At 52.0% G+C, this 13,234-nt stretch overlaps 1 protein-coding gene across 1 annotated transcript; it reads right to left on the reverse strand.

Moving 5' to 3' along the window:
* Nucleotides 1-515: 515 nt before the first annotated feature.
* LOC125627237 (potassium voltage-gated channel subfamily V member 2-like) lies at nucleotides 516-8,868 on the reverse strand. The gene is made up of 2 exons (XM_048831149.2): nucleotides 7,333-8,868; nucleotides 516-1,941 (listed from the first exon to the last, which is right to left on the reverse strand). The coding sequence occupies exons 1-2, from the start codon at nucleotides 8,593-8,595 to the stop codon at nucleotides 1,669-1,671; spliced, it is 1,536 nt and encodes a 511-aa protein (XP_048687106.1). The 5' UTR covers nucleotides 8,596-8,868; the 3' UTR covers nucleotides 516-1,668.
* Between the last annotated feature and the right edge of the window lie 4,366 nt (nucleotides 8,869-13,234).

A 13,234-nucleotide genomic window follows, 5' to 3' on the forward strand; every position in this document is an offset into this window, starting at 1 on the left:
TGAGGACAGCTGAGTCTGCACAACCAAGAGTTTAAAGCGTGAGCAGACACCCACAGACACACCTGCACACAGACAGATCACGGGACTCTTGCACCAAAAGACAAGATCTGCCCACGAATGCAGCGGGTACCTTGTAAAACATTCAGCCCAGGGTCCATAGAAGGCAGACTATGAAGGGAATCTATGTTCAAAGTCTGCAAACAGCTTCCCCCGGCTAATCTAAAGACAGTACCGGCTCTGCCAACCTGCTCTCCCTGGTACAGGCACAGAGACATTTGCCAGTGAATACGACACCCTGTCCCATTCTGTTTTATTGGATGAACATTCCTGCTGATGCAGTCTCGGGCTCCGCTCTCCAGCAGAGAGATTTCCCAGGAGCCAAAGGAGTAGCAGCGTGAGGACGGTCCCCGAAAAGTGAGTTTGCCGAAGAGCTCAGCAGGTGCCACCGCTGCCCCTGCCAGCCTGGGCAGTGGGTATCATAGGCTGGGGGAGGCTGAGCCTCCCCAAACAGCCAACCATGGCCCTGCCCACACTGTGCCCCCTGCCCCCCCCGCTTCTCGCTCTGCGGCACGTCCCCTGTGCCAAGGCCCAGGCTCGGGCTGGGCTGATGCTGGGGCCATGTCGTGCACCTGCCCGGCACTCCAATTGTAAAAGCTTCTTTGAGGAAGAGACACGATTTCTCAGTGGCGTCCATTGGGTTCTGCTGGGGCACTAGAGCTAGAAAAGACTTTGATGTCCCATCAGCCCCTGGGGCCCAGGGCAGAGCAGCCCTCGGCAGCATATCTTACCTGGCTTTGTCTCACCTAGTTCTGTCAGCAGCAGTGGGCTTCCACGCTTTCCTGGGGGGTGACCAGGTCTCATCCTGATACATCTGACTGCTGGGGAATGTTCCTCCATTCAGCCTAATTGTGCCCCACTCTTTCCCAGGGGTCACATTAATTCCCTGCTTCCTCTCATGGCTTGGAGAGCATTCTCAGCCCCTACTCAACTCCCTGAGCCAGGCCAGGCAGCTGCAGCTGTGCCCCACATTCCATTCCTCCAGCCCCTGGGTCCTTTTTTGTTGCTCTTCTCTGAGCTCCTGCCCCACTGGCAGTCTGTACCTGGGACTGTGCTGTCCAGGAATGAGTGTGGCATTCCAGGCAGGTCACAGCAGAGGCTCAGTCGCCTCCCTACAAACAGCCTGGACAGTTTTGCAGCCGTATCACATTGCAAATGCCAGCCTAACCTGCGGCTCTCACTCACTCATTCCTACATCCCAGGGTCTCCCTCACAGCAAATGTGCATGTTCCCTGGAGGTGAAGTGGCCAGGCCAAGGAAGTAGGCAGTCAATTCCAGGAGGCCTACTTGGGCAAGGGGGCTGAGTGTCTAGCCTAGCCAGATGGATGGCCTAGTTGTAGGGTAGAGTATCCATGTCGGATGGTCCAGCTGGGTGTGTGTGTCTAGGTTGGAGGTGGGGTAGCCAGGCTGGGAGGTCTGGTGACCAAGTTGATGCGGGGGTAGTTGGGTAGTCAGATTGGGAGTTCTGTTACCCAGGTCGGGCGGGCTGGGTGGTGGGTGGGGTAGCCATGTTGGATGGCCCTGGTGGTGGGAGAGGTGTCTAGGTGGGAGGTCAGGTGGCCTGGTGGGTGCTCAGAGTAGTCTGGGCACGTGGCCCGCGTGGTGGCCCATTCAGCGGTGCACATGGGCGTCACCACTGCAGCATTCAGCCAGCTTCCTCAGGGCTCGCTCCTTAAAGCGAATCTTCTTGGTGAACTTGAGTGTGAGGCTGGTCTCGTTCTCATTGGCTTTCAGCTTGGCGTAGTAATCGGAGAACTTGTTGTAGAGGATGGAGATGGGCATCCCATTGAGGATGATGCCGAAGGAGATGCACCCGAACGCCACCATCCTGCCCAGCACCGTGTCAGGCACGGTGTCTCCATAGCCTACCGTGGAGAGACTGACCTGGAAGGGGGTTGAGAGAGGGAAATGATCAGCCCCCGCGAGCTCACATCCCAGCAAGCTCCTCTGGGCCTGCTCAGCTTCTGAGCCAGGCCCCACCACTGAGAAACTCACCCCACCCCCACTGCCACAGCCTGATCCTGTGTCCTGCACCTGACAGCTGAGTCACAGCCCGCCAGGGTCCTCTCCCCACACTCACCCAAGCTGGGCACCACTCCAGGTGTCTCCCCTAGCCCCAACCCTGCGACCAGCTTGAGGGTCCACCTCACCCTGTCACCCCTCCCTCCAGCCTGCCTGTCCCTCTCACACCCACTATCCCACGTCACCCTCATCCCCACCACCTGAACACCAGAACAGTGTCTCTCTCAGCCCCAGGGGTCCAGGCATCAGCCCACGTGTCACCCCCTCTGCCCTCAGAGCTACTCACCAATCCATGAGTTCCCCATCTCTGACCCAAATTCCTGGGAAGGTCTTCCATTCAGTTAGGTGGGCGCTTATCTGGGTGCTGTCCCTAACCCCCTCCTCTCAAAACATAAACCCCTCACACTCGGGCTAGCTGGGACACACAGGCTGGTAACCTGCCCACATTGCAAAGAGGATAAAGGCTAAATCCCTTGAGTGCTAATATTTATAGAATCAGGGGCCTCAAGGGGTCATCTAGTTCATCCCCCTGTGCTGAGGCAGCATTGAGTAAACCTAGACCATCCCTGACAGGTGTCTGTCCAGCCTGTTCTTAAAACCCTCCAGTGACGGGGATTCCACACCCTCCCTTCGTAACCTGGTCCAGTGCTTAACCACCCTGAGAGTTAGCAAGTTTTTCTGAATTTCCAACCTAGAGCTCCCTGGCTGTAAACCAAGCCAAATCCTCTTGTGCTGCTCTCGGTGGACATGAAGAACAATTGATCACCGTGCTCTTTATCACAATGGTGACAGGTATGGCAATTTCCTGCTTATCTTTGGGAGACTTTATCCAATTAAGTTTAAGTATGTTTGGGGTCCACTGTATTAAGTGAATGGCTTCTTTTTTAGGATGGCCAGGTTTGGATGTAATCTCTCTAGGGGGAGATGTGACAGATGTGAGACTTAGGAGTTCAAAGGACTGTACTGAAAATGTGCCAGGCAAGAATGGACTTAGCTATGTCCTTAGGAAAGGGTGATTATTTGTTGTTACCTATTCCTGGAGACTGGAGCTCAAAGGCCAAGCTGTGTAAAGAAATGGCTGAACTGCCTAGCCGGTACTCTGGTTCTGAATCCAAGACAGTTATGAAGTTGTAACCATGGGGAAAACTCAGCCGTGGAATTTGAAGTACTGACTCCCACCAGAGGCCGTGTTTGGAGTTGGGGGATGATCTCTCATAAGCTTTTCAGGATGCGTGTAGGTTCTTCTACTGTTTTTAATGTGTTTTCTCTGTAATGCTTTCATCATAAGAATAAAGGTGCTTGCTTAGAAAGAGCTATGTGGTAACTTGTGACTGCAGGCAAAACACTGGTCATAGCCTCTGGAGAGAAAACACAGCACAGTCTGGCTTGCTGGGGATATCACAGTGTAGGCAGGGAACTGTGTAGCCTGGAAATGCCCGTCAGGAGGGAGATGCAGGTCTCCTCCCAAGAGAGGTGATGGCTGGGAGCCAAAAGCCTAAGAGTAGAAGACCTTGAGGGACCAGTTTCAGAGTAACAGCCGTCTTAGTCTGTATTCGCAAAAAGAAAAGGAGTACTTGTGGCACCTTAGAGACTAACCAGTTTATTTGAGCATAAGCTTTCGTGAGCTACAGCTCACTTCATTGGATGCAACCGATGCAACTTGAGGGACCAGTTGCCCTGAAACTGTGTAAACAATCTTTTACATATGGGTGTGTGTCTGGGGCCCAGGCCAGCCCCCACAGGGGGCAGGGAGGGAGTGCCACCCAGCTCCCCTCCTGGCCCCAGCTCCATCTCTAGCTGCTGGCCCTGCACCTGGGGCTCCATTCCTGCCCCTGCCCCTAGCTGTGGCCCCAGTCTTGGCCCCGTTATCCCAGTGCAGATACCCCCGTCTCCCAGAGCTGTGGCCCCACTCCTCATCCTGGGGGAGGGGGACCATGGACCGGGGTAAGGGGGGGCATGAGGTAAAAAGTTGGGGGACCACTGGTGTACAGTGACAGGCCTACAGACAAGCGGGCCTTTGAAACCAAACGAGCCATTGTAAGACATCAAAAGGACATAGACTTTGTTGACTGCCCTCCCCACTCACATGAAGAAGAGTCAAGCACCAACACTTGTTCTATCAGTTTGGACACTGGAGAGAAGCAATAAAAATCCCTGACAAGGAGAAACTGGATTCCTATGCTGCTTGTACTCTGAGGGGCAAGACTTCTAAGCATAAGCAAGGAGTCCTCACCTGTTTTACCTGGATTAGCCCCAAAGGATACAGAGTCTGCTTACTACAGATTTTTCTAGTCATTTGAAACCCTCTGAAACCTGCCTGTATCTCATTTGGGTGTGTATGCTGACCTGGTTTAACGTTGCAAACAACTCTCATTTATTTTTCCTAGTTAATAAACTTTTAGTTAGTTTGTTCTTCTTCCGGTCTAGCTCCGTGTAGCTCAAAAGCGTGTTTCTCTCCCCAACAGAAGTTGGTTCAATAAAAGATAATACCTCAGCCACCTTGTCTCTGTAATAGCGTGGGACCAACATGGCTACACCAACACTCCCCTTCTTAGCTTCTGTCCTGCAAATGTCTAAATCCGGCTCGTCTACACGCAGGAAGGAGCTGTTCCTGATTAGCTCCATGTGTAGACTCTGATTCTGGAATGCACTAACACAGTTATTGCACTTTACATCTACCCTCCACCTTAATCAGAAACAACTTCCAAGCATAGCCAAGCCCTTAACTGCCTAAATCAGGTGAATGGTGACAAACGCTTCTAGGAGACATGGGGGCTGATTCCCACCCACCCGTCTCCCACCCCTTGTGTCGATGCTCATGGCAGTGAAAGGTGCGTGACAGATGCCTCCAGATCAGGAGGGAAGAGTTTCACACCCACTGTGCCCTGGTGTGAATAAATGGCTACACAAAGCAATGGCAGGGCACTGGCAACCCAGGCCCCAGGAGTTCAGTACAAAGTAGATGTGCTTCAGATAAAGTAACTCATTGGGGGGTCTTCAAGGCTACTGGCGAGGTCACAAAATTACTATTTTCCTACCAACCAAGATGGTGTTAGAATGATAGGAAACAAACCAACAACAGGAAAGGAAGATAAATAGAATCACTGGCTCGGTGTTTAGATTGTGCAGTTTGGATGTGGTGAGATTGCTGCCACCTTAGACTTTTCTAGACATGGATTTTCAGAGGGTCACTTGCTGAAGCTTGGTCTGAGAGGCTGGAGTGGACTTCTTGCTTCAGGACAAGGAGTGAGCTCCATCAGCCATTCCCCTGGAACCCAGAATGGACCATCATACTCCTGGGCCTCCACTCTCCTAACCCTAACAGATGTCCTGACCAGCCCAGCACAGAGATTCAGATGCCATCACTGCATGTGTCTGGTTAACTCCAGGGCTGTGAACCTGAGATTCCTGATCACACCCACTCACTGGAGGGGAATTTTTCCACCTCCACCTCTTTCCTTCTGTCAAATCAGAATCTGGTTTAGTTGGCCAGGACAGCAGCCCCTTTGACTGTGAGCCCATGGCCAGCAAGGCCAGCTCTCCACATCCCTTTATCCCAAACCTGGTAAAAGTTTGCCAGCTCTGAGAGTTTTAATAGGAGCATGCTACTACAGCTGTAATTCTCCCAGCAGCTGAGCTGAGCCTTCGTATCTTTTCTTTTTCCTTTGAGTTCTTGTCTTTGAAAGAGACAAGAGTGGACTTCAGCAACTCAGAATAATCTCTGACCCAATGTGCATCCCCACAGGAACTTCCCATACCATCTAAAGAGAGCGGAAGCTGTGGGCTCTCCCTGAGAAAAGACACCACACACCTGCAGGGAAGGGAATGAGGCAAACTATTGAAAGCCCTGCTTAACCCTTCAGTCTCCAGTGCTTTAACTGATTTCCTTCCCGCTGTGTGTTAATACAAGGTTAGCAGGTTTTCAATGGTGCTTGTTAGCGTGGGAATCACTGGCCACAACTTGGTGTGACCCCCACACCACACAAGGTTCCATAAACACCCCCACTGGACCTGAGACAACTTCTATCAATACAAGAGTCCTTCCCTATGCCCCAGTCTGGGCCCCTCCTCCCCCACCCAAGCTCAGGCCAGAATGATTTCTCCACTCATGCCCGCCAGGAGCCCAGGCTCAACCTGTGTCGCTCTCCCCCTGCACAAACCCCAGGCCAATCCGTTTCCTGTTCATAGACTCATGTGTTTGGGTTCTGAGCTGTGCATCTTTCCCTTAGGCCCTATGAGCCCAGGGCTGAGCCATGTGTCTCCCTTCCACTGCATGAGCCCCAGACAAATCCATGTACCTTCCTCAGTCCCCAGGATCCTGATCTGTGCATCCCTCTTACACCCAGGCCGCAACCTGACTTGTGTGCCCCTCCCTGCAGGAGCCATGACCCAAACCCCATGCTCCGCTCCCTTCATAGTTGATCTCCATGCCCTCCGTCCCCTGCCACCAGCTCTGACGTTGTTCCAGGTATACCCTCCCCCTCCACAGCTCTCCCCTCCAACATGATCCCAGGCACTGCTGTGTGTCCCCCTCTTGCCCTATCCCACCCGCTGTACGCCGTGTGGGAGCCCCCTTCCCTGTGCCCTAGGGAATGGGAGCCATGAGCACCAGTCACAGACGCTCACTGTCCCTGGATCCTGAGGGTTTAGCACCCTACACCAATAACTAGACATGGTGCTCTGCATGTTCCCAGTGCTGCACAGATGGTCCTGGTGCCTGGGGCGTGAGTGTCCTTCGCTCCCTGGCACAAGGCTAGCAGTTCCTGGCTCACATCGGCCTGGTTAGACTCTAGCCCTGCCAGGGTTTGGTTCTCAGCTACAGCTCCTCACTGTCTTTGAGTTCTCTGAAGTGCTGTGCCACAGAGCCAGGTCCATCTGCCTGTCCCCACCTTGGTATCCCTTACACCATCGCTAGCGTCCTATGCTGTGAGGCAGGAGCCCCCAAGCCTGGTGTCTCACTCCCTGATGCCAGGCTTGTTTCGGGACCCATGCAGCTTTCTAAGGGGCTCACTGTGCTGCGCTGCCATACTCCCGTCGCCAACTTTCCCCTCCAGAGTCAGCGGGGGCCTGGGCAGCCTCTGAATTCAGGCCTGAGCCCAGCAGTTACTGCTTCCATTGGGGGAGACTCAGGCATGGTTCTGACTCCTGGCCAGCAGAGATGGTGAACGTTCCTATGGCACTGAGCTCAGCCCCAGCAGATTCAGTTGTACCCCTCCCACACATTTCCCTCTACGCGGGGTGACTGCATCTTACCGCTGCCCACCACCAGGCATCAGGGATGCTGGTGAAGTTGGTGCCAGGGACATCATGTTCCACGGAGTGCATCAAAGCCGAGAAAGTGAAAACACCCAGGGCGATGAAGAGGAGAAGGCAGCACACCTGCTGGTAGCACTGGCGGATGGTGAAGCCGAAGGCCCTCAGGCCAGTGGAGTGGCGCGCCAGCTTAAGGATGCGAAAAATCCGCATGAGTTTGATGAGTTTCAGGACTTTCCCCAGCTTGCCCACACTCTCCATTTTGTGCCGCTCCTCGTGGTAAAGTGCATCCCCTTCATCCAGGTGCTCAAAGAGAATCTGGATGTAGAAGGGCAGGATGGCCACCAGGTCAATGGCACTGAACGCTGCCCGCAGGAACTTCTGAAAGGTGGCCGTGGATATGAGCCGCATGAGGTACTCGGAGGTGAAGAAGATGGCACAGGTGGTCTCCAGCTGCTCCATGAATGCCTTCCCAGTCTTGTGCTGCATCTCCTCCACTGTGCTGAGCGTCATGCCCACAATGGAGATCAGCACAAAAAAGCTGGACATGACGGCGATGATCTTAGCAGGGACGGAGGAGTAGGGTTTCTCAATGAGGTTCCAGACAGCTTTCCGGAACTCCCCCAGACACTTGCCCTCAAAGTGCTCCTCCCGCTCCATGGGCTCTAGCTCTGCCTCCAGCTCCCGCTGTATTTTCAGGTACTCTTTGAGCTCATCTTGCTTCTCCTCAAACAGGATCCGGCAGCATTGCTGGGAATATTTCAGGTGGATACCCCAGTACTCAATTTCCTCCACAAAGTTAGTGGGGCACAGCTCCTCCATGATCCACAGGACCCCACTGCGGTAAAAGTGGAAGATGTAATGGAAGATTAAAGGGTCTCGGTCGAAGAAGTACTCATTCCTCTGCACCGAGTAGTCATCACAAAGTTTCAGCTTCTTCATGGGGTCCGTGGAAATGGCCAGCTTCCCGATTCTGGTGATGGGGTAACGGGCAGCCATTTTGTAAGCGATCTGGAAAGATTTGCCCCCAACGTTGATGTTGAGGAAGCATCTGCTCTGTCGGGAAGGAGCCTTGCTTTTCTCCTGGTTCCTCTCAGTCACATTGTGCATGGAGCTCCACTGCTTCACCAGACTGTCTTGTGCAAACGGGAAGAAGATCTCTTCTTCCTCTGGGGTCCGACAACACCCATGGTGGTCCCCAATTTTCAGATTGGCAGAGAGGCTTGCGCGCCTCTTCCCCAGTTGCCTCATGGTACCTGGCATTTCACATCAAAGATCCAATGACAGCCTGAGGGTTGACAGCTTTGATTTCATGGTAATGCTTCCATTAGGCGTGTGCTGACTAAGAAAAGCTCCCTGTACTCGTAAAGAGGCTACCGAGAGCACCTCACCTTCAGCCTCCACGGGCACAATCTGCATCAGCGCTTCATGCGCTGATCCCCTGCCCTGCTGGGCTGACAAAGCTGATTGCTTATCACTGAGCAACTGGGCTTATACTGCGGAGGCCGGAGACAGCAAAGATCTAGCTCCTTAAGACAATAATAAGATTGACGTTTTAACCCTTCATATAAGGAACTATTTCCAGACAAGCATTTCTTTCATTCTTTTTCTTGTTGCCTCTATTTTAGCTGGTTGTTTCTCCCACAGACTAGCCCACTTTCAGGTAGGGAGACAGCCATTTATCATTTCTGTTTCTGAACCTAATTGAAGGGCACATGACCTGTCTCATGGTCATTTAGCTCCTGCTACTGTCTCAAGTGCAAAGGAGTCAACAGGAACAGAACTGCCTGGGAACTTCTACCAGCTTTAACCTCCCTGGGCACCCCCGCCGAGATACTGCTCTGAGATTTAGTCATTCGTCAAGCACCTGCGCTTTAAAGCAATTGCTGCCTCTCCATTCTGGCATCACTTTCCTGTGCCATTGCAACAAGAGACACAGCAACACACAGACTAGGGATGGAAGAGACCTATTGGCTCCTACTCCATTCCCAAGCCGGTCCCGGGCACTCCCTGCAGTACCGCTCGATGCTTTGTACCGTTCAATTATAAATGATAGAGGGCTTCCACCACTTCTGTCAGATGGGAATACTGGTGCTGACCTACTTTTCAGAGAGGCTTAATTAATTGTTTGTGAAGTGGAAGGGGCTAGATGCTAAAGGAAGACAATGCTCTATTACATATCCAGCCCTCCTCCCATCTCTCACACATTCCTGTGACACTTCTCTGAACACTATAAATTGTCTGTAACTTTCTGGTAATCAAGTGCCCAGAGCTGCACAGAGGGAGCCTCCTGCTCCATGACTTGATGCCTCTTTGCATGGAGCCCATTGTCGCTTGCTACTATAATACACTCAGAACCCTGAGCTAGTGACTGTGCTAAAACCACCATGCTTTTTGGATTGAAGCAGCTGGGTCTAATAACTCCATGGATTTGCCTACTTAGACTTCCTCTAGATGCACAGTGGTGCATTCAGAGGTGGCGTGTGAGTTAGAGCCCCTTACACTGGCATAGAAATGCCCACCCCTTAAACCTACTTGCACCTACTCTATCAAAGTCTAAGGGAGTCCCATATTTGGTGTAACTTGCAAGCCAAGGAGTTTGAAGATGTAAGGAAGTGGAACTTAAACTAGCCCTAACCCTGCTTTAAATTACTTTTTCTTCTGGAAGCAGAGAACCTGCTGTGCTTCCCTATACCTTGTGCAGTCATTTACACAAATGTATACCACTCCGAACAATGTAAATGAAAACACACTGGGCACAGCAATGGAGAACCAGAACACAAGGTAGACCACATTAGACTCCTATAAACATGTGTAAGTAGCTCCGAAGGAGTCTGAAAGGGAGTTGGTATAAATAACTTACCTCTGAATTTGCTAAATATCACTTGAGAATTTGAATGACTGTATTAACACTTAAATCCTAAATTGATGGGCATCTTTAAAATGCCTTAAATTAAATATGGACAATTCATGGGTCCAAACAAAATTTTTAATATACACTAGAGAGAAGCTATCATTTAAAACAGCTAAGGGACTTTCAAAGGAGTCTAATGGATTCAGAGCTAGATTTTTTTAAAGGTATTTAGGTGTATAAAGGGATTTCCAAAAGCATCAATTGCATATTCAGCCACTGAAATACCTTTAAAAATCTGGCCTTTAGATATTCAAATCCCACTGAAAGTCACTGAGAGTCAGGCACCTAACTCCCTGTGGCTGCATGCATGATTAAAGGCTAGGAAACCAGGCATTATTTGTTTAACAAGCATCATCCGCATGGACGCACGTCCTCTGGAATGGTGGCTGAAGCACGAAGGGGCATATGAATGTTTAGCAGATCTGTTGTAGGACTGAATAGACTTGTAGGCTCTAAAGTTCTACACTGTTGTTTTTGAGTGCAGTTATGTAACAAAAAATAAAAATCTACATTTGTAAGTTACACTTTCACGATAAAGAGATTGCACCACTGTACTTGTATGAGGTGAACTGAAAAATATTTCTTTTGTTTATCATTTTTACAGCACAAATATTTGTAATAAAAAATAATATAACGTGTGCACTGTGCACTTTGTACTCTGTGTTGTAACAGAAATAAACAGATTTGAAAACGTAGAAAAACATCCAAAATATTTAATAAATTTCAATTGGTATTCTATTAACAGTGCCATTAATCACAATTAATTTTTTTGAGTTAATCATGTGAGTCAACTGCAATTAATCGACAGCCCTGCTGAAAATCTTTAAATTAAGATTGGATGTTTTTTTCAAAAGATCTGCTCTAGTTCAAATATGAATTAACGCAGGGAAGTTTTTTAGCCTGTTGTGACGAAGTGGGACTGTTCTTAATGTTTCCTCTGAATAGTGTGGGGGTGCCTCAGTTTCCCCTAGGCAGTTCTTGAGTGTCTAGGGGGTGGAGTAAGGGTGTCTGATCATTGCAGAGCCCTAGAGGGCAGGTGTGTGCAGGGGTCTGGACACGGAGAATGGCCGACACCCTGTTTCCTGGCAACTGATGGCCTGGGCCCTTCCCCCCCTGCAAGGTGAGAGCTGAAGGGTTGGAGAACAAAGGAATCAGGTGACCACCTGGCCCGGGAAAGGAACAAAGCCCAGAGGAGGAGGGGCTGGAGGGAGTTTTCAGTTTGGGGCTGGCTGGGACATGGAGTGAAGTGCAGACGTGGTTGTCTGGCTCACTGCCCCCCAAAATGGACCCAGCTGAGGGGTCCCGTTCTCTGCACCTGCAAGCTCTGTTTTAGACCATGTTCCTGTCGTCTAATAAACCTTCTGTTTTACTGGCTGGCTGAGAGTCACGTCTGACTGCGAAGTTGGGGTGCAGGACCCTCTGGCTTCCCCAGGAGCACCGCCTGAGCGGACTCGCTGTGGGAAGCGCACGGAGGGGCAGAGGAGACTGAATGCTCCGAGGTCAGACCCAGGAAGGTGGAAGCCGGGTGAGCTGTGTGTCCTGAAGACAGGCTGCTCACAGGAAGGCGACTACCCCAGAGTCCTGACTGGCTTCATGGGGAGCAGTTCCAGAGCATCGCCCAGGGACTCCGTGACAACTGGTGGCAGCGGTGGGATGTACTGCACCCTGTGGATGGTGCTTCCTGCAGTAAGTGACTGGGGAGCAGTAACACGAAGGGGGATTGCCGAGGACCAGGCCTGCTGAAGGCTCAGAGAGGAGCGGTTTCGGGGGGCGGTTAACCCCTGGGAGTGTGTGACCAGCGAGAAGGACTGTGCAGTAACAGGGTTCCCCTGGGGATTGCAGTGAGCAGTCCAAGGGGCGGAGGAGTCTGCAGCTCGACCCTGGCAAAGAGGTGGTGACCTCGAGAAGGGCTGGCACACTAGGGGTTCTCCCTGGAAACCGTGGGGAGCTGAGAACACACGGGCCTGTGAGTCCACAACAACTTGGGAGGAGCGGAGTGATGGCCTGTCACCGTCTCCTTAAGAAGGACATTGTAACCCTGTGCAAAAAGAGAGGGTTGAGCGTTGGAAAGTTCACCAAAGCAGAGTTAATCGTGCAGCTGGAGGAGGATGACTGCTCTAAGGAACAGATTCCTGACCCCAACTGGGGCTATAGCAGGATCTGGGAGCAGCTGGAGTGGGAGCCAGGCATCGCCAAGACTCCTGTCCCCGACCAGACGGGGGTCTTCACGATCGGGTTCCCCATTGGGGGATCGAGACGGACGGGATTGGAGCTGAGTCTGAGAGAGCAAGAGGACCATGGGAGACAGCGAGAGCCCGAGAAAGAGCTGCAGAAGCAGCAGCAGCATGAACTGGCGGTGGGGGAGCGGAGAGGCCTAGGGGACCTCCCCGGGGTGAGTGGGGATAGATCCCGGGGGGCCAGTTCCGCAGGGAACCTCGAGACTAAATTGTTGCCCCTGGTTAAGGGGGGTGTGTGTGGATGCCCACCTCACTGCCTTTGAGCAGGCTGGAGATTTGAACCAAGGGGACCCTGCGGAAAAGCCCCGGTGTCTAGCTCCCTTGCTGGGTCCCAAGGCCATAGACTCCGTCAGCCAGATGGTTGGGGATGTGGACGGGCTCCCACTCCTGACCCCAACCTGTATGTCTGTGTGGAGTTTCCTGGGGCCAGGCCCCCCGGACCTCCAGTGGGAGCAGAAGGTGATGGTCAATGGGGAGACATTCTTGGGGTGGCCAAAGGGCAGGGGCTGCATAAACCTTCCCACATGCGGCCTGCGAGTGCTATCGACCACCCCTGACCTAAGGGAGGGCGTGAAACTGGAAGGGCCTGGTGTAACTCCTACCAAGGAATGGGAGAGATGCTGGGGCATCATAGAATCATAGAATCATAGAATATAAGGGTTGGAAGGGACCCCAGAAGGTCATCTAGTCCAACCCCCTGCTCAAAGCAGGACCAATTCCCAGCATCCATGGGAACGTTGGTGGCTTCGAA

Source organism: Caretta caretta, chromosome 25 (assembly GCF_965140235.1).
Source record: "Caretta caretta isolate rCarCar2 chromosome 25, rCarCar1.hap1, whole genome shotgun sequence".
In the NCBI taxonomy this organism is placed as follows: domain Eukaryota; kingdom Metazoa; phylum Chordata; order Testudines; family Cheloniidae; genus Caretta; species Caretta caretta.

What these genes read in the sequence shown, in the direction of transcription:
- LOC125627237 (XM_048831149.2), bottom strand. Translation starts at nt 8,595, where the DNA reads ATGCCAGGTACCATGAGGCAACTGGGGAAGAGGCGCGCAAGCCTCTCT. An exon ending in ATGCCTGGTGGTGGGCAGCG is followed by an intron (nt 1,942 to 7,332) that starts GTAAGATGCAGT and finishes ACCCCCTTCCAG; the next exon opens with GTCAGTCTCTCCACGGTAGG.